The 24,975-nt window shown below is 42.3% G+C and overlaps 1 protein-coding gene across 2 annotated transcripts in view; it reads left to right on the forward strand.

The window, feature by feature from the left end:
- Nucleotides 1-5,577: 5,577 nt before the first annotated feature.
- Nucleotides 5,578-24,975, forward strand: part of SVEP1 (sushi, von Willebrand factor type A, EGF and pentraxin domain containing 1) — a 127,122-nt gene continuing 107,724 nt past the window's right edge. Inside the window, exons 1-2 of one of the 2 annotated variants that reach the window (XM_067464352.1) lie at nt 5,578-6,476; nt 24,199-24,454. In XM_067464352.1, the coding sequence (XP_067320453.1) occupies nt 5,955-6,476; nt 24,199-24,454 (778 nt within the window). In that variant the 5' untranslated portion in view covers nt 5,578-5,954. The remainder of the gene's footprint in view (nt 6,477-24,198; nt 24,455-24,975) is intronic. The other variant, XM_060762511.2, reaches the window with a different exon arrangement.

The following is a 24,975-nucleotide window of genomic DNA, read 5'->3' on the forward strand; positions in this document are numbered from 1 at the left end:
TATAATGAGTGAAACTGATTAATAATGTTGTAGGGCACATGTTTCATCTGCTTAATAAATGGCCCAATCAACTGGGAACTGTCCTGGGCAACCTTTATACACACAAAAAAGTACTAAAAAGCAAAGGCCTCTTTATATCAGTTGCTGGTGAAGTTAAGGTGGTGGATATCCTGCTTGTGAGCTTTCTCTAGGCAGCTGATTGGCTGTTGTGTGAACTGAATGCTGGACTAGACAGGCCTTTGGTCTAACAGTCCTTTCAGTCCAACTTACCTATCCAAATGTATCTCTCCTTATGAACATCTAGGACTTTAAGATCTTCTGAGGAGGCCCTGCTCTCGCTCCTGCCTTCCTCACAGATGCATCTGGTGGGGACGAGAGACAGGGCCTTCTCAGCGGTGGCCCCTCGACTGTGGAATACCCTGCCTAGAGAGATAAGAACGGCCCCTCCCTCCTGACCTTTCGAAGAAAGGTGAAAACCTGGCTTTTCGAGCATGCCTTCCCAAATACGGCATAGACGATTGATATTATGGAAAACTGATGACGCAACTAAACAATGATTTGATATGGAGATGCTTTGATGTTTTTTAATGCTGTGTATGGTTTTTATATTTTTATTACTGATAGTGTTTTAATTGTCTTTATGATTGTTTTAATTGTAACTGTTCTGGTATTGAATTGTTGCCTATTGTTAACCGCTCCGAGTCGCCCTTGGGTTGAGAGGGGCAGTATATAAGCATAGTAAATAAATTAATAAATAAATTTGGTCTCATCCAGCAGGATTCTTGTTATACTGTGAGTGAACAGGAGTTATATGAAAACATAGTAGATAAGGCACTGATATTAACTTTTTAAAGATCTGGATGATGTACTATCAGTCCTTCAATCTGCAGGTTTGACTTCTTGACATATTTAATTAAAATATTCTCTTTAGGGATCTGTAGGACATCCAGAGCGACTTTATGATCAGCTTTCACCAGAAGTTGACCATAGAGTCATGTTGAAGGATTTAAGGATTCCTCTGTAGAATATCTCTCTAATGTTTTCTAGGTCCTCTTATTGAAGTTGATCCTAGAATCATGCTGGAGAACTTAGAGATTCCTAGAGAGAGAGGTATTCTCTCAGATTAAAATAAAATAGCAAAGTTTTTTCCCTCTTTCACAGGGGTCCTATGCCCCTGCAAATGTAGAGGACTGATTGTACTTTGGAGCATTTGAATCTAGACTTGGCCATATTTTGGAGGACTTCAGTCCACACTTTACTAGTCCCATTGACTTCAGAGAATCTACTCCAATCATAACTGAGTCTGGATTAATTTGATGTCATGCCAAGGTGATTCTGATTTGATGTTATTTACAATGCATATTTACAATTGTGGTCCAAAGTGGTCCAAAGACATAGGGTTGTGCATTTGGGGTAAATGTTGACCTGTTTCGTATCCCAGCTTTCAGTGGGGGCCCTGATCCATTTTTCAGAATCTTCCTGAAATTGGGAGGGCAGATATCAGTTTTTGCTCTGGGATGCTGAAAGATCCATTTTCTATCGGTCCATTATGGGTGTGGGCTCCCCAGGCTCCCCTTCCTGTCATTTTAGGCATTTAACCTGTTTACTGCAACATGCTCTATGTGAGGTTCGAAGACTGTTCAGAAGCTGCAAATAGTCCGATACACTGCAGCCAGGTTGTTAACTGGGCTGTCGCATAGGGAGCATACAACCTCCCTGTTGCGGCAACTCCACTGGCTGCCTATAAGCTACCGAGCACGGTTCAAAGTGCTGGCTTTAGCCTATAAAGCAGTGGTTCTCAACCTGGGGTCCCCAGATGTTTTTGGCCTTCAACTCCCAGAAATCCCAGCCAGTTTACCAGCTGTTAGGATTTCTGGGAGTTGAAGGCCAAAAACATCTGGGGACCCCAGGCTGAGAACCACTGCTATAAAGCCTTAAATGACTCCGGTCCAACTTACCTGTCTGAATGTATCTCCCTCTATGGACCAGTTTGTAGATTAAGATCTTCCGGGGAAGTCCTGCTCTTGACCCTACAGGTGCAGCTGGTGAGGACGAGGGACAGGGCCTTCTCGATGGTGGCCTCATGGCTGTGGAACTCTCTCCTGAGTAAGATCAGGTCAGCCCCCTTCCTCCTAACCTTTAGGAGACAGCTAAAGACCTTGCTGTGGAATCAAGGGTTCAGTCCACCACAGGAATATTTAAAGTTAAAGTGAAAGCTGAAAGTGCAACAACCCAGGACTGTTTATGGATAATGGCTATGTGTGATATATGATTTTATGTGCTGTGTTTAATAATGTTTAATGCTTTATCAGGGGAGGATCAATTTTGATGTTTTATACTGTTTTTTTATCAATGGCTTTGAATTGTTGCCAACACTGAGAACTTCCCTGAGTCCCCTTCAGGGTTGAGAAGGGCAGTATACAAATACCACAAATTAAATAAATAAATAAATTTGCTCTAGAGGAGAGGTGCTCAGCTGCAGGCAGGTGCACATTTTAAGGAGGCTTCTTACCTGTTTCTACTCTAGAGGAAGTGTTTGGCTGCAGGCAGATGGGAATTTTTTCTCTCTCAGGCCTGCATGCCACTCACTCCAAGGCAAGGAGGCAAGTTATGTTTCTTACTCTAGAGGAGGTGCTCTGCCACAGACAGGCGCATGCACTTTTTGGGCCTGGACTCTACACACACATTCTTTCCAAATCAAGGAGACATGAAGTGCCACATGCTCATGAAAATCAGGCAAGGAGCCAAGATTGGCTCCTGCTTGCTTTCGTGTTGAGCTGATTTTCATACTGGGAGGGACCTTCCCATTACATACTCCTGAAGGTAACGAAAGAACAGATGTACTGATGGAAAACGGTTCTGCGCACAACCCTAATAATAGGTACTTATACATTTTGATAGATGTATACATATTTCTTTGTCCACCTGTGCTACATTTTTATGACACATACTTTTTGAAGTATTGGAACTTCAAAAGTTGGTATTGTTTCAACTCCTAAAATGGTTGGCATTTAGAAAGAGAAAAGATGCATCCATATCCACATAAATGTCCACAAGAATTGTCTAAACTTAGCACAGTAATAATTTTAAGTACATTAAAAAATCTTGTCTAGCCAATTTCACTGTTTAATTAACAATGAGAATCTACAGGGGAAGTCTGCTATTAGAAAAGATATCAGACCAGCTTTCCTTCTTTTAGGCATCCTTTCCTTCTACCTTAGATGAACAATACCCCAATGAGATTGGTGCTTCCCAATAGAAGGGACAAAGGTATTACTGTTATCAACTTTCCATTTTCCTACTATTCTTTTATCTATAGCCAAAATGTTCTCCTACTTTCGTTGTAAACACTTTATATCTTTTTCAAACCTTGCAAACTCTATTAATAAAAATATCTATAAAAATAGGACTGCAGGCACCTAAATATCTTTTAACCAAAAACAGACAACAGCAATGGCATTGTCTGTAGCCTCCAACAATTCCTCCTCTGTACAGGGCACAGTTGCCTGTTCTGCTCCACAGTCACACAAGGTGGGTGATTCTTTTAGGTAGTGCCATTTTGCCAGCTTGTCTTTTGATCTGCCCACTCTGCTTCTGAGTCTGCTCACGGACTTCCAAGTTGCCCATTCTTGGTTTGCCCCTGGAGGAAGACCGGGGGGGGGGGGGGTGGGGGGGTTGCAGTTGGGATTTCCTGGTTTAGTTGCCCAGAGGGATACCCTTGTTGTTGGGGGGGGGGGGGATGCCAAGAGGAGTGGTGGTTCTCATAAAGCTTTTCATTGATTTGAGTCTACTGGGAGGAGGCTGGTAGCCATGTAGTAGATGGCTTTCACAGTGCTCAACGTTATTCCTCTCACCTTTAGCAGCAACTTCCCTTCGTACATGAGGGGGGGGGGGGGGACAATGCCAGCTACCTTGTAGAGTTATCAACAGTTTATCTGGTTTCAAATAAAGGGAGGCAGGCATGTAGCGGGGGGGGGGGGGCTTGAGGGGCTTCAGCCCCCCCCCCCCGAAGTTCTCATGGTGGTTCGCGAAAAGGCCTTACTGGTGCATTACTTAAACTGTTATGTTTATTCATATCATGATCTGATCACCATACTCAATATATCCCATATGCATGGGGGTATTGGGGTAATGATACAAAAGGTTTGCTAGGGTAGACCCTCTTTCACTCAGACTCAGCCCCCCCCCCCCCGAAACTCAGCCCCCCCCCCCCCCGAACCCCCCCCTGAAAAAAATTCAGCCCCCCTCCCCAAAAAAACCGAAATCCTGGCTACGGGCCTGAAGGGAGGGAAAGAAGGAAGGGGAGTAAAGGGAGGGAGAGAAGGAGAGAAAAGGAAGGAAGGGAATGGAAGGAAGGAAAAAGACAGGATGGAAGGAGGAAGGGGGAGAGGGAGGAGAGTGAAGGAAGGGAGGAAGCTGGGGGAGGGAGAGGGAAGGAAGGAAGAGAAGGAGGAAGGTAGGGAGGAAGTGTGTACTCTGGATCCACTGGCAAGGAAAGCATGTTTTGCAAAGAGCAACCCATTATCTCCCCCAGAGCTCAGGATAGTTTTCTTCAAACCCCGTTTGGTTAACCCTTGGACTGCACTGATAAAGGCCCCGAGTTTCGTCTTGGGTGAGCCGAAGTCCCTTCCCAGTGGAGAAGCCCCGGGAAGCCTGGGAAGGGAGGCCATCCGTCAAAGTCGGAGAGGCGATCTCTGCAACCTCCCGAGAGAACTGGAGCGCTCGCTTCCCGCCGCGCGTTATTGTTGCGGCACAAAGTGTTTCCAATTAGGGCGACTCCCCTGGTCTCTGGGCCCATCCATCTCCCTCCATCCACCCATCCATCCTGGGGCTGGAGCCCGCTCCTTCCATCCCTCCCTCGCTCCCTCCCTCCTTCCTTCCTTCGCTCCCTCCTTCCCTCCGCTCGCTCGCTGCCTGCCAGACATATGGGATCAATCAGCGCTTAAGCCTCGGTGCCGATGTGTTTGCGCCGGGAATGTTGACAGCCTGGCAGACACCGGCGGGGCTCTGGTGACAAGGAGGAATCCAAGTCAGCAACAACTTCAGCCCAGGAGAGAGAGAGGGAGGGAGGGGGGAGGGAGAGGGGAGGAAGAGGAGGAGGAGGAGGGGGACCCTCGTATCTCGGCTAGACACACTCTTTCCCTCTCTTTCCCGGGAAAAAGAGACGGGAGAGTTTTATTTCTAAGCCGCCCAACACTGAGGCGAGAGGGACTGACTCCACGTGCGCGCGCCCAAAAAGCAAAAAAAGATACTCCATTCGTGTCGAGCGCGCGCCGCTCAGAGGGAAGGTGCGGAGGGAGGGAGGGGGCGCGCAGAGAGGAAACAGCCCCTCGCCCCGCACAAGTTGTGCCAAAATGGGCTGAGGCAGGAAAAAGAAGCGTCGGGGCGCGAGGCCAGAGTTCGGAGCGCGCGCGCGCGGCGTCCTGGCTGTACTTTCGCGGGGGGGGGGGGGGGGAGTATGAGGTGTGAGCCGCTCAAGGAGCCGCCCCCGTTCAAAGTATTCGAGGGGTTCCTCCGTTGAAGAGAAGAGGCGGAGGAGCGCGAGGGAGGGTGGGGTGGGCTCAAAAGGGAACAGCCCCTTATTTAAAAAAAGAGTTTGAAGAGCCATCCGCCATAAAAGAGAAGCGGCGAGACTCCAGATAAGAGATGAGGAGGAGGAGGCTGCTGGTGTGAGGAGGGAGAGAAGGAGGGAGGGAGGGGGCGCGCAGAGGCAGCAGCCCCCACAAAAGTGTGAGGCGGGGGGCCAATCAGAAGAACGGGAGGAAGAGGGCAAGCGGAGGGGAGGGGCGCGCGCGGCTGGTTTAAAGCAAGAGATAAGTGAGCGCGCGCTTCATTCAGGCAACAGCCCTCGAAGAAGAAGAAGAAGTGTTTCTTCCCAGGTGGGAGAGGGGCACAGAAAAGTCACAGCAGCCATAGAAACACCGCTCGAGGGAGCCACGCGGTGAGGGGCCGGGATGATGTGGGCGCTGGTGTGGGGCGCGCTGGTGTGGGGCGCCGCCGCGGGCCTCTCGTGGGCCTGGCCACCCGCGCAGCCCTCTCCGCGCAACCTGAGTGCCTGGGCGGCTTCCGCGCCGCTCTTCCCTCCCCCTCCTCCCCCCGAGGGGAGCCGCGTGGAGCGCCTGGGCCGGGCCTTCAAGCGGCAGGTGAGGCGGCTGCGGGAGGGCAGCGCGAGCCTGGAGCTGGTCTTCCTGGTGGACGAGTCCTCGAGCGTGGGGCAGGCCAACTTCCGCAGCGAGCTGCGCTTCGTCACCAAGCTGCTCTCGGACTTCCCGGTGGTGCCCACCGCCACGCGCGTGGCCATCGTCACCTTCTCCTCCAAGAACCACGTGCTGCCCCGCGTGGACTACATCTCCCCCTCGCCCGGCCGGGCCCAACCACGACAGCAGCACAAGTGCGCCTTGCTCGGCAGGGAGATCCCGAGCATCGGGTACCGAGGGGGCGGCACCTACACCAAGGGCGCCTTCCAGCAGGCAGCGGTGAGTCGGGCGTCCATCCATCCCTCCCTCGACGGCAGGTTCAGGGCGCATGCGTCACCCCCACACTCTGGCTCAGCAGGTGTTGCCGGCTCCAGCTTCCAGAATTCCTCACCATTGGGCAAACTTGAGAAGCCTAAACACCGCAAGTTTGACACTTTTCTAGGAGTTCAAAACACCTTAGAGTAGGGCTTCTTGCACTTTTTCCATCTAAGTATACAAGGCAGTCCCCAGGATAGGAACAAAATACTTACTTACTTAGGCGATCCCGCATTGTCTGAGTATGATGGCCTTCCAAGTGTAGTGTCTTGGCAGTGGAGGTGACTGTTGAGCCCTATTCTTGACCCACATGTTCTTCCATAGTGAGACCATCAGTTTCCAGGTGGAAGACGGTCCTGGTCAGGATTGGCTTGATGTGCCTTCCCCTTGGCACGTTTCTCCCTTTCGCCCTCCATTTGAGCCTCTTCCAATTCCACAGCATTGCAGGTTAGAGCACTCAAGGGCCAGGGCTTCCCATTTCTCAGTGCCTATGCCACAGTTAGCTTTAAGCCCATCTTTAAATCTCTTTCCCCGTCCACCAGCATTCCATTTACCATTCTTGAGTTGGGAGTAGAGTAACTCCTTTGGCAAATGGTAATTGGGCATTTGGACAATATGGCCAGTTCAGTGGCATTGATGGCATAGGAGCATCACTTCAGTGCTGGTGATCTTTGCTTCTTCCAGCACACTGACATTTGTCTATCTGTTTTCCCAAGAGATTGGCAGGATTTTTCAGAGGCAATACTCATGCAGGAGCGGCTCAACCCATTACGCAAAGTAAGCATTCGCAGTATAGTTGATTTTGCCCAGGGGCGCTCTTGAGGCGCTCTTGGGGGAAAATAGACCTTGACTTATGTGAGTTGTAGTTCCTGGGATGTATAGTTCACCTAAAATCAAAGAGCATTCTGAACACCACCAATAATGGAATTGAACCAAATATGGCTCACAGAACTCCCATGATGAACAGAAAATATATATCAATGATTGGTTGGGGGGGGGGGGCACCAAAATACTGTTTGCTTACCGTTGAAAATTACCTAGGGCCGCCTCTGTACTCATGGAATTGTTCCAGGAGTTGCATGTGACGTATGCAGACAGTCCGTGTTTTGCAGGCGTATAACAGGGTTGGGAAGGCAGTAGATTTATAAACAAACATCTTGGTATCCCTACAAATGTCCCAATCCTCAACAGTTTCTGCTTCATTCAGAAAAAGGCTGCACTTGTGGTGCTCGGGCAGTGTTGTATTTCAGTGTCAGTGTTGACTTTTGTGGACAGGTGGCTGCCAATGAACAGATATGGTCAACCTTTCCTAATGCTTTACCATTAAGCTGTATTTCTGGCATTGCAGAGGGATTGGGTGGTGCCTGCTGGAAGATAACTTTGGTTTTCTTGATGTTCAGTAAGTGGCCGAGCTTCTCATATGCTTCTGCAAAGGTATTTAGAGTGGCTTGTAGGTCTTCTTCTGAATGTGCACAGACTATGTTATCATCGGCATATTGGAGTTCTATAACAGATGTTGTTGTGACCCTGGTTTTGGCTTTCAGTCTGCTGAGGTTAAATAGCTTGCCATCTGTCCAATAGTGAATTTCCACTCCTGTGGGAAGCTTCCCATCAACAAGATGAAGTATCATAATGATGAAGATGGAAAATAAGGTTGAGGCAATAACTCATCCCTGTTTGACACCTGATTCCACCTTAAATGGGTCACTTTTGGAACCAATTACTGTCCAAGACTGTTTCCATCATATCATCATTAAGGAGCCTCAGGATGTTGACAAATTTGTCAGGGCATCCAATTTTTTGAAGGATGGTCCAGAGAGCACTCCAGTTCACTGTGTTGAATGCCTTTGCAAGGCCATGTACAGAGGTTGATTTTGTTCCCTGCATTTTTCTCGGAGCTGTCATGCAATAAAGATCATGTCCACTGTTCCTCCGGAAGGGCAGAAGCCATTCTGAGATACTGTGAGGTTGTCATTTGAGACAGGTAGAAGGCAGTTTGCAAGGATTCTTGCCAGGATTTTACCAGCGGAGGTTAGAAGGAAGATACTTCAATAGTTTCCAGTTTGTTCTTTCCCCTTTTTTTGAAAAGGGTGATGCTGGTGGCATCCTTGAAGTCTCCGGGGATTTTCTTGGTCATCCACACTTTTCCAATAAGTTGGTGGAGTTGTTGTGTCAGCTCAGGACCACCCTCTATAAAGACTTCAGCAGAGATCCCATCAGGTCCACTGGCTTTGTTTGTTGTTGTTGTTGGCTGATTGCATTGCTGACTTCCTCCAAACCAGGCATGATCATCCCTGGTTTGTTGTTGTAAGATTTGTGAGAGAACCTCTTTGGTCACATTGGAGCTGCAATTCAGCAATCTTCCCAACGTAGCGTTATTGATTTTTTTGTCCTTCAGAAGTTTGATTCTATCTGAGTTTGGTTCTGTCTTGATCCATAGATGACCTTTGTGGCTTTAAAAATCCCTCAGCATCATGGGTATCTGGTTCTTAGAAAGGCAGTGTGATGATAATGGACAAGTGTGAAGGATGGGCCTTGGAGATCCTTGTTCAAATCACTCTTAAGCTATGAAGTTCATTGTACCACTGGCAATCACTTGGTAATAATATGAGTATTAACCTGAAGATTGGTCATTTCAAATTGGTCTGTCTCCTGGTGCAGATTGTCATTATTTCACATGAGTTGTTTTTCTGGTGATGAGCCTTTTTTGTATATAGCCAGATTGATCCTTGGGGGACAGTGGCACTTTCAGAGTTGTTTTGGCAGAAACTGCAAAAAGTTGTTCTCATGTGGCATTGTTTTTAAAAATGCAGAGTCACCTCTATATTTTGATGAGGCGACATAATAATCTTTGTGGAAGAAAGTAGAAACTACATCATCATCATTTTCCTCTTCAGTGTACCTATATCACAGAGTTGTTTAGGGAAGAGGCCTTCAAGTTGCCTGTCAACTCATGGTCCCATGAATTTCATAGGGCTGCTTAGGCAGCCAGTTCCCTCCTCTGAAATAAAGCTCACATCACTTGGTACTTGTCAGCACTTTCCTATCTAAGTACTAACTAGGGCTGGTCCTGCTTAGCTTCCAAAATCTGATCTGGTGCCTTTTGATTATTTAGGCCCAGTAAGGAGTTATGTGCACCACCCTAATAAAATTATTGTGGAAGTGTCCATAAGAGCAGGTTACAAAGGTAATTTTAGAATTTACCCTTAACAGCCAAAGCAAGAGTAGGTGAGATGAAGCTCGGTTGAGCCTGATACAGGCAGATGTGGACACTTGGAGGTGGTTCTCACATGTACGATCATCTCCTGACACAAATAACATTAAGGGAACCATGTGACAACTCAGAATTTTCCATCATCTCAATTGCATTTCTGGCAAAACCAAGCCTCACTGAGAGTTTGCTGCTGGAAATTCATGATCTTTCCATTATCTTTTTTTGTTTTATTTTCTTCCTTTTTTCACAAAAAGAAGTGCTGGAGGGTGATTTGCATGGCATCATAGTATAGCAGGAAGGGCAGTTCAATCTCCAGCTGCTCCTTACCTTGTGGAAAGTCACATATATACACACATAGGGTGGTAGAATGAAACAGAAACAAAAAGAAAGAGAAGTACTGTACTTTTTGCTGTGTCTGATAGTAGTTCTGTGGGACAATTTTCATTGCAAGAAAGAATTACCCACCTCAGCACACATATACACTGTGGCCCCACTCCAAACCAGACCTTTTCACTTCTGCTTTTAGCCAAAAAGAATAATGTTAGGAAATCTGATCTCAGATCTCTCACATCACATCTAGTTTGGCCCTTAGTTCATATACCCAGGGCCAAACAACGTATTACACTATAGTTACACTTAGCAACAGTATCTCAGCATCTACCACCAATTGTAAAAGGGTGCTTAATCTATCCACAGACATGGCTTGCACTCAAAATTTTCATTTTCAGTGTTTCTCCAAGTTGTTCCAGAGCTATGATGATAAGGTACATGTCGATCTAGAAGAAATACTACAGTATAAAAGCATCTGGGTAAAAAGAGAAATAGATAGCTTGCATTGCCTAGAAGCTTGTTGTTGCCTTCATGTTGTTTTTGACTTATGCCAACTCTAAAGTGACCCTATCAAAAAGTTTTCTTGATAAGAGTTGTTCAGAGGGGGTTTGCCTTTGCCTTCTCCAAGGCTGAGACAGTATGACTTAACCAAGGCCACCCAGTGGATTTCCATGGCTGAGTGGGGATTCAGATCTTGGTTTCCAGAAGTGCAATCTAATGATCAAGCTGCTATACTACACTGACTTGTGTACTGGGTTATTCTTAACTTCAATTTGCATTCACTAATTTATTATTTATTTACAGTATTTATATTCTGCCCTTCTCACCCCTCAGGGGACTTAGGGCGGATTACAATGTACATATACATGGCAAACATTCAATGCCATAGGCACACAACATATATAGACAGACACTCAGAGGCTATTTAACATTCCAGCTTCTGGCCACCAGGGCAGCTGTCGCTTCACCATCCATTTGTGACACTGATTAAGTACTTTCCTCATTCTTTGCATACTTCCTGGAGATTTTTATGGCCTCGTAAATCAGTTAAATTAGCCTCCCCACATAAGTGGTACCTAAATTTCCTACTTGACAGATGCAACTGTATTTCAGGCTGCAAAGGTCGACAACAAGCTACACTATTTTGGTCAGGAGCTCACTCCGACCTGGGCTGGCTTTGAACTCATGACCTTTTGGTCAGTAGTGATCTTAATGCAGCTGACTCCCAGCCAGCTGCACCACAGTCCCGCTGTTCTGATGTCTGCCAAAAAAATAGAAGAAATAAAATATCATGCATGTATAAGAGTTTGAAGACTGGTAGCTAAATGTGAGAACTGGCTTTATATTAGAGACAAATAATGAACATGCATGCCTGAATCCAATGTTAGGTTCTTGATAATGAAGGCACAAATTTTTAAGGTACACAAGTATATTTGTGAACAAGTGTGTGAGAACTGCATTTAAGTTCTCTCATGTTTCTTTCAACCATTTGTAAACATTTTATGGCCAGAACAAAAAGTGGAAGGCAGCCAGTTTAAAATGTAGATGTACTACTAAATCTAATATTAAAATGACTGTAAACACCACAATCAAATAAGAAAAAGTGTACAGACACTTTCAGTGTCAAATGTACTACATGTGTGAGTATAATTTATTCAAGATAGAAGATAGAAGAAAGACCCCTTATAATTACACTAGCTGTGCCCTGCCACGCGTTGCTGTGGCCTATAGTAAAACTTATCAAAGTTGAGGTAGATATCTGGACTATTATGAAAGAGAGGTCCCTACCTATTCCTTCCCCCTTTTCCTCCCCCCTTTCTCTCCTTTCTTCCTTCTCTACCTCTTTCTTTCTTTCCTTCTTTCACTACTTGGTTTCATCCTTCTCTCTTTCCTTCATTCCCTCCCCCTTTCTTCCTTTGCCTTTCTTCCCTCCCTGTTTGCTTCCTTCTTTCACTTTTTATTTCCTTTTATTTCACCACCATCATAACAATAACAATAATGCAATGCATTGCCTCCGGGACCTGACACCTCTCCCATTCCCCCTAAAAGGGTCTCATAGGAACAATAGCATAATAATAATAATAATAATAATAATAATAATAATAGAAATAACAACCTTTACCCGCCACGTGTTGCTGTGGCCAATCTTCCCTCTTTCTCTCCTTCTTTCCCTCCTTCCTTCCTTCCTTCCTTCCTTCCTTCCTTCCTTCCTTCCCATCTTTCCTTCTCCTCTTCTTTCTCTATCTCTTTCCTTCCTTCCCCCTTTTTCTTTCTCTTCTGCTGTCTCTCTTTTCTTTCCTTCCATCTTTCCTTTTCTTTCCTTTTCTTCTTCCTCTAACTTTCCTTCCTTCCCCCTTTTTCTTTACCTCCCTTTCTCTTTCTTCCTTCTTTCCTTCCTTCCTGTCTTTCCTAGATTTTGACAGGGCGGGAAGGGGCGGGGTGGGGTTTGGAGGTGGCGTGAAGTAAAAGGAGGTAAGATTGGGGCAGGGGAGTGATGGAGCGTGGGGTTGCGTGTGTGTGTGCGGCAGCGGGGGGAGTGATGGAGCGTGGGGTTGCGTGTGTGTGTGTGGCGGCGGGGGGAGTGGGGTTGCGTGTGTGTATGCGGCGGCGGGGGGAGTGATGGAGCGTGGGGTTGCGTGTGTGTGTGCGGCAGGGGGTGGGTGTGTGCGGGAAGCGGCGCGGCGGGGCTTGGAGTGGGCATGGTTTCCGCAGAGGGAACGTTGGCCGGAAGGCCATGTGCGCGCGCCAGGGAACTTGCGGCTGGGCGCCAATGCGCATGCTCAGTTGTTTTGCCGTTTTGTGAGTGTGTTGTTGTGTTGTTTTTCATTTTGAGTAGATATGTTTGTACCTTGTGGGTTGTGTTATGGGCATGGGAATTTTGGTTAAGTTTAGTTGGGTTTTTTTTTTGAGTTTTGTTCTTTTGCCGTTTTGTGAGTGTGTTGCTGTGTTGTTTTTCATTTTGAGTAGATATGTTTGTACCTTGTGGGTTGTGTTATGGGCACGGGGATTTTAGTTAAGTTTCGTTGGGGGATTTTTGAGTTTTGTTGTTTTGCCATTTTGTGAGTGTGTTGTTGTGTTGTTTTTCATTTTGAGTAGATATGTTTGTACCTTGTGGGTTGTGTTATGGGCACGGGGATTTTAGTTAAGTTTCGTTGGGGGATTTTTGAGTTTTGTTGTTTTGGCGTTTTGTGAGTGTGTTGTTGTGTTGTTTTTCATTTTGAGTAGGTATGTTTGTACCTTGTGGGTTGTGTTATGGGCACGGGGATTTTGGTTAAGTTTCGTTGGGGGATTTTTGAGTTTTGTTGTTTTGCCGTTTTGTGAGTGTGTTGTTGTGTTGTTTTTCATTTTGAGTAGATATGTTTGTACCTTGTGGGTTGTGTTATGGGCACGGGGATTTTGGTTAAGTTTCGTTGGGTTTTTTTTTAGTTTTGTTGTTTTGCCGTTTTGTGAGTGTGTTGTTGTGTTGTTTTTCATTTTGAGTAGATATGTTTGTACCTTGTGGGTTGTGTTATGGGCATGGGAATTTTGGTTAAGTTTCGTTGGGGGGTTTTTGAGTTTTGTTTCCTCGTTGGATGCCCCTAACAAATTTATATATATAGATGTGAAGACTAGTCAGTACAGATCTTACCTTGACAAAATACATTGAATCTCAGTCTGTGGGGAAAGCAGGGTAACATTCTATACCAAGCATGGGCAAACTTGGGCCGATGGACTGTTGGGATTTGTGAGGGTTGAAGTCCAAAACAACTGGAGTGCACAAGTTTGCCAATTCCTGTTCTATACAAATAAAAGAGCAGGTTGGGGAATTGCAAGAGAGACTAAGTTCTAGTATGTAATATCTGTGAACATGCTTCAGAAAGGAATACAATATTATAGCAGCAACATCCAAATCCTTTGTGTGCATCAAATAATAGGTAGGAATTCCTTGAGCAGAAGCATATGGAAAAGTGATTGAGGGAAAATAAATAACCACATGGAAAATGCAATTATTAGATAGAGGCTGAAATCAGAATGAATACATCATGCTGAAGCCATCGATTACTAAAAGATGGGAGGATGATGTTCTGTGATGTATCATTCTACCATAACATATTTATGAGTAAGTTCAGCATGCTATTATATTTATTCTTCAAATTAACTTCCCTAGCATTTTTCTATCAATCCACTTTTATGTCCCCTACATGTAAAGGTTTTTGTTTGGATGCAAGAGACCCCACATTCAATTTAACAAAAAATTAATTTTAGTTCTCTGGTGACAAAATAGGTATTTTTTTTCAATTATGTTTTCTTCCGAATTTCCAAAGAAAGATTGAACATTGACACTTTATTCCAAGAGGTTTCCATTTTGAAGAAGTAGCAGCTCTCTCTCTCACACACTATGTGTATATATATATATTTTCCAGTATGTTCACCAGAATTTGCAATATTCCTATTATCTATATTCCTCAGGTTAATTTTATGCATCTGATGCCCATAATTTCTGCACATGTTGTTCAGTCTTGCACAAGTGAGTTTAAGAAGCTTTGTGAGAAGATTGCCAAGTTGCTAATGATGCAGGAACCACAAATGAATCCTGAACAAATGGCCAGAATATTAAATACCGCTTAAATTGATATTTATGTTAAACATGGACAAAGCACCATGAACCCATTCAAACCCACAATTAAATACATTACTGTTTTTTTTTCTTGCATGGCAGGGGGTTGGAATAGATGGCCCATGCGGTCTCTTCAACTCTATTATTCTATGACTGGCTTCCACTTTTAAACACCAAGTTGTGTTCCCAAAGATAATTTCTCAACCTGTTAAGTGGGGAGGAAGACGGAAGAGGTGACAGAGAAAGATATCCAAGAAGAGTGGCAGAAACATAGAACATGCTTTGGTATTAAGGCTCCCAAAAGATTATTTCTAAGGGGATGAATCCTCCTCTTAAAATTTAGTTGTCTGCTTCTCTTGTAGAGCAAAGGTAAAACGTTAATCTTGGCTCCATGGGGCAGATTTATTCAATTTCACCACCTATTACTTCATTGTATTAAAATTATATTATTATTAATTGTCAGCAATCTAGAGTTTTCATTATATACTCTAAAATACCTCCTAATAAAGAACATGCTTTGGTCAAAGTTAAGTATTTTCCTTCCCTATTAATTTTAGTGTAGAGCTAATGCTTGACTCTCACATTGAAACTGAGGGAGATTAAGTTGCCTGGATTATGTTCAAAGAGTTTTTTTATATGTATCTTTACAGAATTTGTAAAATATGTCACTTGAAGTTAGTCTTCGTTATGCTTCAGATAGACCCACCGAAAACCACAGAATTGATGTCAGAACTAACTTCAATGACTTAAGTTTTTGTGTTTCTTTATATAACTGTTGAACAGTGTTTAAGTGGAAATAGGTGATATATTTTCATAATCTACCCTAAGTTTTCTTTTTTATATTATCTCCTGAGCATATAAGTCATGTATAAATTTACCACAGGCATGTACATGAATTTATTTTATACAATATCTAATGCCCCCCCCCCTTTTTTTTGGTAGTTTGTGGGATTGGTTTCTATGGATCCTTAATGCTCTTTTTCTGAAATAGTCCCGGCATGTCCATATAGTTTTATTAGGGACAGGCAGAAAACAATTTTCCATTTGCAGTACTTGCATTCTTCTACCACTTCTGCCTTCTTTCTTTCCTCATGATGAATAGTATTTAAGATGTTACAAGATATTTTGTTGTCTTTACTGCAACACACTTAATACAGCTACTTAATGGATTTTTTCTTTTGCATCAATTGCTAAAAGCAAGGTTGTTTCTTAAATGTTTTTCATTGTGGTTAGGAACAAAAAGGAATACCAGTTCCATATAGAAAAAAGTCTTAGCTGCAAAGCTACTTTTAAGCATGTTCAATTTGAAAGTAACTGTCATTGAAACCATATGGATTTGTTCATACAAAGATGTGTAAATTCTGCACACAAAAAACCTAAATAGCAGACCTAAGTGCATTTCAAGCAAGAAAATCCCCTTGGGATTCAATTCCACATAATGGTCAGAATCCATTAGACCTTCTTGATGTACCTAAAATACTTGCTTCTGTAGGTACACACTTATGATTTCCTATTCTGGCTGAATCCTATTATATCAGCTTCAAGAAATGTTTACAAGGCACAGTGAAGTAGTTCAGGAACTATAAGTGTTTCTGCCTATTAATTGTGGACATTTAAAATCCAACTTGAATAAGTACACAGAACTTTACAATGTCTTCAAGAACTTTACAATGTCTACTGACACACTGATAGAAAAGTTTGACATGTGGTGTAAAAAATTGAGAAAGATTATACCTTCAGAAAAAAACCATCAAATGCACTGGAAACTATCTGTGATTGACCTTTTTTCGGAATGTGAAGAAACTTCTTCAGATTTCTGCAACATTGCCGGTGCCAGCAACTGCAAATGAAAGGTTGTTTTCAAGTTATAAACATTTGAAAACATACATAAGAAGCACTATGGGGCAAGAAAGACTGACTCTACTTGCACTCTTGAGTGTCCCCCAAAGTGTATTAATTGAGCATGATTTCTGTCAAAGTGTATTGACACAGTTTTCAAGTGTTTCCAGCAGGAATTTTGGTGTTCTTTTGTGACCACTAAATTACCCATTAAGAGTCATTTTCAGGGTTTTAAAGGACTTGAAACTGTAGCTAAAACAGATATTTGATGTAATTAGGACTATATAAAATATAGAATGAGTCATAGAATTTAAATTGTTTTGTGTTATGGACCTACTCTTCATGATTCTCTGGAAAAAAAATAGTTTCAACTCAACTCCCCCATCCATTTAACTAATTTAAATGCTGGTGGAGGTTGAAGGGGGATTGACCTGGGCTGATGGGAGTTGTAGTTCACCCACATCCTTATGCATTTTTTAATGGGACAATTCATAAACTCAAAAAGCAGACAATGATAATTTCTAATGCTTATCCATATAAAAAAAACCTATTCTGGGATCCTTGGATACTGAAGCTAGTGTAACAATAAGAGAGTAGCCAGAAGGAAGAGCAGCAGGGGCCTTGAGGCTGCTTTTCAGTAGGTGGCATCAGACTCAGTAGGCCAATCCACAGGCTTTTATTCTATTATCTATTATATTCTTATGTTGCCCTTGATAGTGATATGCCAAAAGTCATCCAGTAAGCTTCATGGCCAAGATGCACCATTTACAATTATGTAAAAGAGAGGCATTCAAGAGGTGTGGCATTTCTCTATTCTCTGTTTTATTCCCCATCTGAGCGCCCAATAAAGCTTTGAATTTTGTCTTCTCGAACCATATCCAATTATGCAACACTTTACATCCAGAAAAACATGTAGTCATATATGTATGTGTGGTCATTTCCCCCCTGCTGTCACTTAAAGAGAGAAAGAGAAGACTATTGACACAGCTACTATACTGCTACATTCTGCTTCAATTTGGATAGCACACATTCCTGAAAAAGTTCACATGTACTGAGTTATAAGCTTAGATGCATGGTATTCCCATGTATCAGAGGTATCAGAGTATATAGATAATTAACTCAGTCTACTATTTCTGCTTGTTCAGTGTTTTGCACAAATAAGGAACTGGGAACCAGCTTCAACATCATGCCATCTCAAACCATCAGCATATGACTATTAGCAGAGAAGACAAGTAGTTTGAATAGCTAATTGCTTCAATTCAATTTCAACAAAGAGTAATAAAACATTTTCTTTAAAATGTAGCTGAATATGCAAGTTAGCCACAACTGTGTTTTAGCAATTAATTTTAATATGTTTCTAATATCTTTTTAAATATGAATTAAATCTCTTAGCTTTAGTCTGACAGTTATTTCCTGCTGGAAAACATATTTTTCTCCTTGGGAAATACAGTTGTTCTCTATGATGTCAGAAAGAAATGGAATCATACTACTTAGGGTAGCTGAACTAAAAGAAGAGATGCTATTACCCTTACTTAGTAGTGTTAGAGATTAAAATAGTTGAGGTTTTCCTGGTGGGATTAAGAGAAACTTAAACTGAAAAAGCAGACTTTGCACTGACAGGGTTAATCAATTGCAAGAAGTTATAAACATAAATTGCATAGTTATTTGATTTTAAAAGATGGGTTAATTTTTTAAAATTTCTCAATCCAATAAAACAAAGATAAAATATGCAAACAAAGAAAAAAAGGAAAGAATGGTAGAGAAGATGCAAGGTTGCGAAGAATGAAATAAAAAGAAATTTATATTTGACTTCTACTCAGGTATAAGTTGATTTCATGGGGAAGTTTGGAGGCAAAAATGAAGGACCCATGGATAAGTGGAAATCATTCCACAGAGAAGGAAAAGCATAAATGGTATTTTGAGAAGAAGCCCTATTGTGGATAGAATACAGGGGGGCAATGCTTATTCCTGGAAAGACTTGTCTTTCACCACTCTATGGTGTTTCCCCAAAAATAAGGCACTGTTTTATGTTTATTTTTCCTCAAGAAGACACACTATTTACAGGAGATGCCTTATTTTTTATTCAGTATGTTACAGCAGTCTGGCTTTATAGGATGATCTCTCTGGGCTCAGCAGCAGATTGCTTGCTGAAGTTTTCCCCCTATCCCCTGGTGTTTGTTTGGGGTGAGGAGACCCACAGACTGTTACTGGTTAGTGCTGGAGAACAGCAGCTTTACTGGTGTTTGTAGGGGATGAAAAAGACCCACAGACGGTTGCTGGTTGGTGCTGGGGGGGAGAGAGCCACAGTGCTGAGTAAAATGGCAGCCACAGCTTTACTTTTTCCCCCTGAGGACACACAATATCTAAAGCAGAGCATCCTGCTCCTCATTTCACTGAGGAGACTTTTGCTTTCACTTTCTATGTCTCCCTCTGCCTTAGCTTGTACCATGCATAGAACAACTGTGGCCTGACTTTGGGGGCCAACCTTGTATGCTGCATAGCCACACCTATCACTATGACTTATTTTCGGAATGTGGCTTATGCTTAGAAATCCTGCTATGGCTTATTTTATGAGTATGTCCTATTTTAGGAGAAATTGGATACTCAGAGAAAGGGATGGTTCTTTTTTTGGTTACGGTACAGCATTACATTGAACCATGGATAAGTCAACCCAGATTTTGGGGGTTGATGTTTTGGCCAAAATGTCTAGACTTCAATATGAGTATATAGGGTAATACAACTTCTCTGATTAAATTCAGTGCTTGTATACCTCTTCAACTAAATCACCTCTATTGCTGTTGTCATATAATGTAATAGTCTTCCATATTTCTTCTCCATTTGACCTTCTATCAAACTGCTTGGTTGTTGTTGTTTTTTTTGTTATTGTTCCTTGTAATTCAACATGCGATTGTAGAAAAGGAAATAAAATATATCAATGCAGGAAAAAGAGCTTCAGCTTTTTCTACCACAAAGCTTCTACATTCCAATTTCTGCTGTCTGAAACATATTTGTCAGGCAAGCTGTTGAGCTGAACAACAAATTGCCCAATACAAAGATAAAGAACAAACACATTCCATACCAGACTTTTTTCTAATAATGTTGTAACACACATTTGCAGCACAAAATTTTGTACTGTGATGTCACAAGATTAGAGTAGGATTACTATGTTCAAAAATTCCTGAAGAAATTAACCTGGAGTCAGCATTTCCTTGTGCAGCCAGCTTCCTATTTTTGAGCCCTGGTGCTAGCCATGGTTTGAGCAATGTTGACAAGATCAGATTGATCCTCTGATCAGTCTATAGGAGCCATTCCAAAGTGATCTGAACTCTTTCTGGGCAGACAGAGTGTGCATATTACGTTAAAGGAATAAATGGGATCCAGTGTTTGACTGTATCATGCTTTGAGTGTTAGAGTAGGGACATTGGGAAATTGAGATATGAGTCCCTGCTCATCCATGAAAATCCACTGAGTGACGTTGGGCAAATATAGTCTCAAAGCTTAAAAGGCAATGGCAAAACTCCTGTGAACCAATCTTGCCAAGAAAACCCTGTCATAAGTTTACCCTAGTGTCACCATGATGGCATAGAACAACATGGAATGAAATATGATGTGCTTCGTTGATTACATTCCCTCCTTCATCCCAAATGATGTGAGAATTTAGTTAATATTCATTGAGAATTTATCTGGAAGTTGCACTGCATCATTGCACTCCTACTTCAGGTCCAAATCCTATCGCACCCACTTTAGTGAAAGTAGGCTAACCATCAAAAAAATCCATCTACTGTCAACAGTGCTCTTCAGCACTCTATAAGCCAGTCTGCACCAGGGATAAATGGGGAAAATCAGACATTAGGAATGGGATTACAAAACAAAATGTAGAACACTTCTTAGGCATTCCATCATGGGCCTTAAAAATTGACAAACGAAGACTGGAAAGAGAAACAGCAGAATTGGAATATATCCACAAATTCCAGTTCATTAATGTTGGATTGAACAAAGGCAGTGGTTTCCTGGAACACTACAGATAACATAATATAAGTTAACATCCCAGTCTCATGAGAACTCTCTTTGCCGTTTTATCATATCTCCTTTCTCACTCCTTGCCAGCATTTTACTGTATTACAGTTACTGCATTCCAATAACTGCATGGCAGCAGATTGAACTAGATGACTCTTGTGGTCTATTCAATTTCTATGCTTCTATGATTCTGTAACACCCCACACACCCCCACACACACTATTCATATGGTTATCTACTCACTTTGACCTTTGGCAATATATTTTATCCCAACTGGATTCCCCCAAGGATCATTGTTACAACTAAGCTTATCCCCTCATTTCTATTTCTATTCACACATAACCTGTTATTTCATAAGTATAAATGTCTGTTCCTAGGTAATTTACTCCATGCATCTGATGAGTAGATTTAGTTGAATTCTCAGGTGTTTGACTATTTTCTCAGTTAGTCTCAAAGGTGCTATAAGATCTTTTTGCATTCAAAAAGTAAGTCACTTTCCAAAACAAGAACCTTTTGAATTGTTGTTTTTTGTATCTTTTCTGTTTATGTGCAGTAAAAGCAGCATCATTTCATTAGTATGTATGTCAAAGACTGTAGATCCCTAGACTTTTGTATTGAGGGGGAAAAAACATTAGTATCTATGTTTATTTATAGATTTAGTACTCTTTGGTATTACAAAATTAAATGGCTGAATGTATGATAATATTCTTTTGAGGCTTTTTCACATTATAATAATAATCTTGTTTAATAAGCATTAGTACAGGTCATGATACCCTAGGTTCTAGTCCCGCCTTATATGTTTTGGACACAATAGTTCAAGCTGTGGTTCTGCAGTGCCTGCAATGAAACCACAGTCTGTTGTTTTCCTTTAGAACTCCCACTCTTCCACCTCATGGGTCCGTTGTTTGGAGACAGTGGAGACATGCCAGGACTGTCTGACTCCTAGACAGCTGGAGTTTCATTAAAATTTTCAACTGAGAATGTAACAATACATATGAATGATCAAACTGAAAATTCCAATATGTAACATACAGACATACATACACAATTCCCATATTCATTGATAGGCATAAATTATTAAGATTATGTTAGCAAGTGGAACACTTGAAGTGAAATTATGGTCACATTCTAGGGTAAAGTGGCACTGTGTAAGAGCTGTTCTCAAACCTGGGTTTCTTCTAAATTAGGAAGCAATGGCTGTCAGATTTTTGGAGCAGAACAGACTCCAAAAGTGTTTCTCTTGGCCATGGCTTCATCCACCTACCGTCTGGCTTTCTAATGCTTTTCTCCACTGCTGGAAACTAAAGTAGTCATTAAGTTGGATGTAAGAAAAACATGTAGGAGTGGTGGGTTGAGAAGTCATAGGGAGATAGGGCAGCCAGGGAGAAATTTAGTTCCCTTTACTTATTCGCTATTTTTTCCCCCTACAAAACGAATCCCCATACCTCCAGTTTGTGCATGATGGGGTAGATCCAGGTTTAATTGGAATTTATTGCCATCCATGTACCCTAAATCCTATGTGATCTTGGAAGCTAAGCAGGGTCAATTCTGGTCAGTACTTGAATAGTAAACCAACAACAAATATTTCAGAGAAGGAAATGGCAAAACCATCTCTGAATATTCCTTGTCTAAGAAAACCTCACCTACGGATGTGAGAGCTGGACCTTAGGGAAGGCTGAGTGAAGGAAGATAGATGCTTTTGAGCTGTGGTGTTGGAGGAAAGTTCTGAGAGTGCCTTGGACTGCGAGAAGATCCAACCAGTCCATCCTCAAGGAAATAAAGCCCGGCTGCTCACTGGAGGGAAGGATACTAGAGACAAAGTTGAAGTAATTTGGCCACATCATGAGGAGACAGCAAAGCCTAGAGAAGACAATTATGCTGGGGAAAGTGGAAGGAAAAAGGAAGAGGGGCCGACCAAGGGCAAGATGGATGGATGGCATCCTTGAAGTGACTGGACTGACCTTGAAGGAGCTGGGGGTGGTGACGGCCGACAGGGAGCTCTGGCGTGGGCTGGTCCATGAGGTCACGAAGAGTCGGAGACGACTGAACGAATGAACAACAACAACAAGAAAATCTCATGAAATGTATAGGGTAACCAAAAGCCAATGGATGCCTTGAAGGCACATATACACATAGCATTTATCTTTTGTAGTCCTCATTGAATGGTGTTCGTGCCCCTATTTGCCTTGATATACTTCCTGCCTTTAACACTGTATAGTTTGGGGATATTTTTGTACATGCGTACATATGTCAAGGAGGTACCCCATGATCTAGCCCAGTGGATTAAACTCCAAATCTAATTTAGTTGTTACTAGCTGTCCCCTGCCACTCATTGCTGTGGCCTAGTCTGGTGATCTGGAAAATAAAGTAATGAGAAAGGGTTGCTTTCTAATATATGTAATGTCTTTATGCTTGTGGGTAAACAGTATTTCTTGTTGTTTCTTTGCTAGTGTTGATGTAGAGATTGTCTGGTTTGCCTACTCTGGAACACGCAGCATATCATTGCCCTTCTTTAGGGGTCTCTTTCAAATCTATGATACTATTTCTGTCATATACATAAGTGTCAATGTCTATTTTCTCCAAACTCCATCTTTGTTCATTTTGGGCATATGGAATATTTATGCCAAGTTTGGTCCAGATCCATCATTGTTTGAGTCCACAGTGCTCTCTGGATGTAGGTGAACTACAACTCCAAAACTTAAGGTCAATGCCCACCAAACCCTCCCAGTAATTTCTGTTGGTCATGGGTGGAATTCAGAATGCTCTTTGAATGTAGGTGAACTATAAATCCCAAGAACTACAACTCCCAAATGACAAAATAAAAAAAATTGAGTGAAAGACTTACATTGGGTTGTTAGGTGTATGCTGTCCAAATTTGGTGTCAATTCGCCAACTGGTTTTTGAGTTCTGTTAAACGAACATTACATTTTTATTTATATAGACTAGCCATTCCCTGCCAGGCGTTGCAGTGACTCAGTCTGTGTATGTGTTTTTTTGTGTTTGTATATTTGTATATATATGGTTTTGTGCATGCATTGTAATGTATTTTTTGTTTTTTGGCTTTTTCAGTCCTTTCTGTTGTGTTTTTCACTGTTTTTATGAGTGATGGTCACTCGTTGGCCTGATAGGTGTATTGTGTCCAAATTTGGTGTCAATTCGTCCAGTAGTTTTTGAATTATGTTAATCCCACAAACGAACATTACATTTTTATTTATATAGATTAGTGTATCTAATCAAATATATCTGAACATTAACCAATTGATATTACTCAGCTACACCAGTCTTATTACTTATATTATTGAATCCAAGGAGACACCAAACTTTTATCAAAATGCTGATAAAGACAATTGTATTTCTGGTGAACATCGGAATATTGTGTGTCTGTTTTTTTTCAGAGTGAGTGACTTTGATTGTCACCACAAGAAACTGCTATAAGATGAGTAAACAAAATAAAAGAGTCTGTACTGTAGCTAAACTTGAGTGTGTGGAGTGTGAGTCAGTATTTGGCTTTTTAACCACAGTCTGCTGCAAAGTTGTTGATTATATGGTGTTATTGCTGGGTGGTCCTGTACAAACTAAATTATGTTGATCAGTATGTGCAAAGGCAGCACACCCTGGCTGAAAAGACCATGACTAGGTCATCAACTTGCTAGCTCTTGGCTTGAGACATTGTTTTTTCTTTCTTATAGCAAATACTACTTCATTCCCGTGCTAATGCTACCAAAGTCATATTTCTTATTACGGATGGATATTCCAATGGAGGGGATCCCAGGCCTGTTGCAGCTTCCTTGCGTGAATTTGGAGTGGAGATCTTTACGTTTGGGATATGGCAAGGCAATATCCGAGAGCTGAATGACATGGCTTCTCACCCAAAAGAGGAACACTGTTACTTGCTACACAGTTTTGCTGAATTTGAAGCTTTAGCTCGCAGAGCCCTTCATGAAGGTATTACATTTTGTTTTGTGGAATTCTGTTATGGCCTTCATTGATATTACCTTTAAAAACCCACTGATGTTTTGTTACATATTTGAATTACACATCTATCATGAGGTCCAGATTCATTAATTAACTGAAATCACCACATTGTAATGAATGTAGATACTGTATTACTAAATTCAAAAATGCAAAAATCAAATGGTAAACCTATAAGTGAGCTGAGACAATTGACCAAGATCCTGCATTACAACCTGCACACCTCCCCCAAAACCCACAATTTCCTGGGGAAGGGGTGTCCTGGTGCCCTGCTGGGCCTTCTGACAGGACACCTGGACACAAAAGAACATTCTCCAGAAAGGCCTTTAAAAAAGATAATAACTTACCTGACTGCAATCCCCCTTCTCCAGAGCTCTCCTGGTGCATAGAAATGACATGTTAGGAGAAGGGGAGGGCGAGTAGCGACCCCCCCCCCAGTCTCCTGACACGTCATTTCTACATGCTACATGCTAGGAGAGCTCTGGAGAAGGGCA

The sequence above is a fragment of the Anolis sagrei genome, chromosome 2, assembly GCF_037176765.1.
Source record: "Anolis sagrei isolate rAnoSag1 chromosome 2, rAnoSag1.mat, whole genome shotgun sequence".
Lineage (NCBI taxonomy): Eukaryota > Metazoa > Chordata > Lepidosauria > Squamata > Dactyloidae > Anolis > Anolis sagrei.